The sequence below is a fragment of the Microtus pennsylvanicus genome, chromosome 2, assembly GCF_037038515.1.
Source record: "Microtus pennsylvanicus isolate mMicPen1 chromosome 2, mMicPen1.hap1, whole genome shotgun sequence".
Taxonomy (NCBI): domain Eukaryota; kingdom Metazoa; phylum Chordata; class Mammalia; order Rodentia; family Cricetidae; genus Microtus; species Microtus pennsylvanicus.
The window spans coordinates 107463352-107469351 of NC_134580.1; the positions used below are offsets into that span (position 1 = coordinate 107463352).

General features: G+C 34.6%; 1 protein-coding gene across 1 annotated transcript; it reads left to right on the forward strand.

Annotated features, from left to right (window-relative positions):
• Window positions 1–4019: 4019 nt before the first annotated feature.
• LOC142844347 (olfactory receptor 4F21-like) lies at window positions 4020–4961 on the forward strand. Its single transcript, XM_075962691.1, has one exon. The coding sequence runs from the start codon at window positions 4020–4022 to the stop codon at window positions 4959–4961; it is 942 nt and encodes a 313-aa protein (XP_075818806.1).
• Window positions 4962–6000: the final 1039 nt, after the last annotated feature.

Genomic DNA, 6000 nt, shown 5'->3' on the forward strand with positions numbered 1-6000 from the left:
AAAACAATGACTGTTCAATTTTTAAATATATTTCCGAAGGTTAAATTTTTCAAGTAAATGCATAAACTGTCATTTATTTTCAGAAATTTCATCCTTTTTTCTGTTTTAATTATATTGTATGTGCTTTTAAGGGACAGTGATAGGTTATATATTTTCCTTTACTTGACTTTAATTTGTTGAGGCAAACACTTTTCTGATCCTCAAATGATTCTTTCTTTGCTACTTTCTTCAAAGGATTATTGCTGAATTAAAAAAAAAATCTCTACTTACAAAATGTTATTAGACCATAGTGCTGCAAGGATTCCTTCCCTAAAATTTCATGTATAGTTCAAGTATACAAGATTAATATATGGTAATCTTGTTACAGTATTTCAAAAATAATCCTTATTTGTTCATGGTTGGACTGCTATCCAACAATGGTAGAACTCTTGCATCACTTGTTCAAGACTCTATGTTCAATTTATACTCTGTAAAAATAATAAATCTATCAGTTAAATAGTTAATTAATAAAATTTCTGGAAGTCATATCTGAAATCCCATTGTGCTTATAGCTTTTCAGAGTACTATGTGATATATTCGGCTACTTAATTCATCAAGACCCTCAGTTGGAGAGGTAAGCATTGCTATTGGATGCTGATTGGAAACAAAGAAGAACATGGAGGAAAATAATGCAATCACTTTACATTTTTGATGTGGGAAAATATGAATCATGAATATGATGTGGGAAAATAGGAAACCAAAAGAATCATCAACAGGTACAATAACTGAACCGCTGAAATTGATTGATAGTATAACCTGTGCACCTGGAAAATATACGTGAAGAGCAGAAGTCTGTGGTGTGACTATTCTATGTGTCTGGGAGAATGGTAACAATACACATTAACAGATTTGGTTAGCCTATGGGAATATAAATTCATGTTTTACAGATTAACTTGAAACTCTAGAAAGACTTCTTTTCAATATGGCATATTAACTTTGGACGTTGTACTCTGGGATCCAAAATTAAAACTAATGGTAAATAATTTAATAGTAAGATACTAATTAAACTGAGTATCATGATGCTGAAATAAAACAAAACAAGACGGGTCTAGTGTGAGTGAGTCACGCCAAATATTAGGAGTTGAAATAGGAGAAACCATCACTTTATATAAATAAAAACATGGAGAAAGGTTGAAGACAATTTTTCAGAAAACTGCTTGAGAAAATGCCAGACTGAATGTAGTTGCAGTCATCAGAAGGACTTGTTTGCAACGAATCATAAAGAGCAGAGTTCAGTGTTCTCACATCACTAGAAGAAATCTGGAAAAGGACTGATGGCTTTGGTGAAGTTAGTCAACATGCGCACTGAGTGCTGGGCTTTGTTCAAGTTGCCACTGTGCTGCATGTAAGACATGGGCTTTATGCATCATAGCTGCAGCACTCTTAAAAACAACAATAGCATGAACTACAGAAATGAAACAAGGAGCAAAGATACATTTTGTCCATAGGAAGGTCTTTTTCCCTATTTAGAGGAAATGGCTTTCTGGAAAATTACTGATTTGGAATTACATGCCCAAATTTCAATGAAAAATAGAAATTTCACTACATGTTCAAAAATAAACCCAGACTTCCTGTTCCTGGTGTGAGATAAAGCTGTAATCTTTAAAAAGTGGAGTTGGAGATCATTAAAGGACAGGAGAGCAAGTGGTTATGAGAGCTTCATGAAGCCAAGAAGCCAAAGCATTAGAAATATACAAAAACAAATTAATAAAATCAGAACTGAATCCTGGAGAGAAATACAGTAAAGCAGTGAGTAAAAATTTATTGCTATAAAAAATATCCAGAATAGTTTCTTTCAAGGAACATGGTGTCCATGGCAATTATATGATAAGACTGACTGAATGGACACCAAGGATTGCTGAGAAATGTCTGGCAATAGAAAAGAATAGTTACAGTGGACATCACTTCAGAGATTTTTATCTTAATGAGCTTATAATAGCTATAGGATACATAAGCTGGAAGGTGTTTGATTGGAAGGAGTTTGGGATATATTTAAAAGTACCAATCATAATAGCATATTTCTGTAGTCAAAAGAAATGAATATGTTTTCCAAATTTCTAAATGTAAATCCTGAACCTGACACTTTATAGTTCTGTAAATGTGGAGTTTATTTTTTAACATATAAATCTAGAACAAGAATGAAGAATGTATACAGGATTTCACATGGTTTAAGATTTAATGGACTTGCTAAGCATATCTGCACAAGAGAAGTACATAATAAATGTTGTATATTGATATATAATTAGACAACTAATAACGTGTACTTTTACATTCACTAAATTTGATGTCTAAGCAGGACCATGATAAAAGTGTCACAAACTAATTTTTTTTAATCATCTCAATTTGGGTAGTAACATTCATAAAAACTGTATAGAAAAAGTATACATGTATACACATGTAAGACATGAATTATTTAAAAAATAACCTACAAGAAACATTAATGCAAATATCACATTGGTATAGGCATATCTTTAGGTAAGATTCCAAAACTACACTAAAGTGAAAACAAAAATGATAAATCAGATCTATAACAAAACAAAAATAAAACTAACCAAAAGGAAGGAATAAAATAGAATAATACGAACATTCATCAGTAATATTAAGAAAGTCAAAATGATATAAATTCTCCCCTGGGGAAAAAAACTATTCAATTTGAAAGTCACGGGGCAATGAGAATGAATGTCACTTCAAAAGAAAACAAATACAGATGCCCAAATGACATGTAGAAAAATATTCACTATTGGGGATATTGAGATGGTTCAATAGAAAAGATCATCTGCTGCTTTTAAAGGGGACCCATGTTAAATTCCTATTACCCACAAAGTAATTCACAGCCTGGAATAACTCAGGTATCAGAGGATCAAATGCCGTCTTCTAACTTCATTGGGAATTGCACATACGTGGAGCGATATAGATATGCAGACAAAATAGTCATATGCATAAAAGCAAAAAATAAATATTTTAAATCCTTTGTTAATACCATAAGTCATGAGTGAAACACAAATCAATACTACAATGCAATAACAGTATCATCCACTATCAAATCAAAATTATCCAGTGTTAATCAAGAATAAAGTAAAAGTTTAGTTTTATGCACTTGTGATGAGAATGTTCATGTAGCAGTTGTATTGAATCATAGACATTTCTCAAAAAGATAAAATAGAGCTGCCATATTTATCTACTATTTTACCTTGGGTTGTGTCTTAAGCAAACAAATTGAGCATACCGAATAGATACCTGATTTTACATATTTATGACTCTACTATTTACAATACCTTACACATAGAAATAACTATCATACAATTAAATAATAGTCATACAGAAAGGAATTGTGTCATTTGCAACATGATAGAAAAAAGTGCAAGGCACTGTTTAAAGGAACTGTCAGAGAGAGAAAACATGTCCAACTTCTCATCATTGGTAGAAAATGTTAAAGAAAAAGTAAGACTGTAGAAAAGTAACTAATAGTGATTTGTGAGTGAGAAAATGGGAGAGTTGAAAGACTGAAATGTACAAATGAAATATGTATAAAAATAGCTTTGTACCTCGACCTCCCTTTCACCAGTGAAACAAATTCATGAAAAAAAATTTGCAAAATACTACAAGAACACATTCTATGGATATATTTCTGTCATTTGAAGTGAATAGACACCTGAAAACATTTAGAAAAGAGTTCAGGGAACACATTTAGAAATGCTACAAAGCAAACCTACTATAAGAGAATGTCTGGCTGGAGAATAAATAGGAGAAAACCCATTTGCCTCCCTTTATCATATTTATGCTTGTGTTTCCTTAGGGGCACTACCATGAAAGCTTTATTATTTTTTTAGATGCTTATTCTTTTGCTATCCAACTCAAAGTTTTTTCTCCTGATTTTGATATTCAGAGAATCAAGGAACTTCATAAGTTGGACATATCCTTTAGTAGCTAAGCTACAAATTTTCATCATATGCCTAGCATCAAGTGATTTGAAACTTCCCATGCCAATGGATCAACTAAATGACTCCATAGTTTCTGAGTTTGTGCTTCTAGGACTCTCTGGTTCTTGGAAAACGAAAGCTTTTCTCATGCTGACGTTCTCTACACTCTACTTAGGAATCATTGTTGGAAATCTCTTCATTGTCATTTTGGTCTTTGCTGACTCTCATTTACATTCACCTATGTACTTCCTGTTGGCCAACCTGTCTTTGAATGATGTGTGGGTTTCCTCAACCACCGTTCCAAAGATGATTTCAGATCTTCTGAAAGAATGTAAAATAATTTCTTTCTACAGTTGCATGACTCAGATCTTTTTTATCCACATTATGGGAGCAGGGGAGATGGTGCTGCTCATAGCCATGGCAATTGACAGGTACACAGCCATCTGTAAGCCTCTGCGCTACTTGAGCATCATGAGCCCTAAAATATGCATTTCATTTGTAATTGCTGCCTGGGTCACTGGTGTGGTCCATGCTCTGGTCCAGTTCTCTTTTGTTATAAACCTGCCTTTTTGTGGTCCTAACAAAGTAGACAGCTTTTACTGTGACTTCCCTCGAATCATACAACTTGCATGTACTGATGGAGACAAGTTTGAGTTTGTTGTTGCTGCCAACAGTGGCTTCATGAGCATGGGAGCCTTCTTCCTGCTTCTCCTCTCCTATATGTTCATTTTGATCACCGTCTGGAAAAGGTCCTCAGGGGACTTGTCCAAGGCGTTGGGTACTCTGTCAGCACACATCACCGTGGTTGTTCTTTTTTTTACTCCATGCATGTTTCTCTATGTGTGGCCTTTCCCCACATCAGCAGTTGACAAATACCTGTTTATTGCTGACTTTGCTATCACACCTGCTCTGAATCCTGTCATCTATACACTTAGGAACAAAGATATAAGAGTATCAATCCAAAGATTATACAAAAAGTTTGGTTATGACAGTTTTTGCTGAATAAATCTGGTGTGGGAGCTCTAAAAGCATATGGACAACTGTATAATGTCAGGTTTCACTAAGGCACATAATTTTGTAACCAGTACATGTCCTCTACCTCACAACACACATCCATTCCCACAGACTATTAGTGCCTTGCTCCTTTTTCTTTGAGAAATTAGAATACTTCAGTATTCTAAAAATGCAGTATGGATAATTAAATGTGTGTTTGGGGTATTTTAAACAACTAATAGTGATCAAAAATGAACACCACATTTGTTTGTCCAAATAAATGAATAATCACAATGAGTGGTTCTGTATATATGATGAGTGTGTCAGCAATTTAGATTGTGTTGTTTCAAAAGGTACACAGAGTTTACATTTCAAAGTGAATAATTTATTCTTAAGTAGATTCAGATTCATCAGTGGGAAAGTGCCACATTAGTAGCTTCTACTGGCTCTGCTCTAAAGGAAAATATATACATGCATACATATATACACATACATACACACACACACATATATATATTACAATTTAGAGTTATTTCAATTGTAAGATAAAGACTATTAGTCATAAAGCAAATAATAACCAGCCTATAGTCCACGGCCCCTTAGAAGCTAGGAAAGAAGGAGAACCCTAAGAGACACATACATGAATCTCCCTGGGGAGGGGAATTCAACCAGATCTCCTGAGAAAACTGGGAGTGTTTGTGGGGAAAGGGAGGGCAGGAGGGAAGGGGAGAGAAAGGGATTGAAGAAGAGAGTATGGGGGAATGGGATGGTTTAGATGGGGGAAGGAAGAGAAATAGTGAGAGCAAGGAAAGGGATATCTTGACAGAGGGCTCCATTATGGGGCTAGCAAGAAACCAGGCAGTAGGAGAAATTCTCAGGAATTCACAAAAATGATATTCCACTAGGACCCAAAGCAATGGTGCAGAGGGTGACTGAACTGGTTTCCCCTGTAACCAGAACCTTTCTCCAAGAGCTGATGGAAGCAGATGCTGACATCCACAGCTAAATACTGGACCAAATTTCTGAAAAACCTTCCATGAGAGGGAGG

Bases quoted from the DNA above. Each gene is read 5' to 3' on its own strand.
- LOC142844347 (XM_075962691.1), top strand. From the start codon at position 4,020: ATGCCAATGGATCAACTAAATGACTCCATAGTTTCTGAGTTTGTGCTT.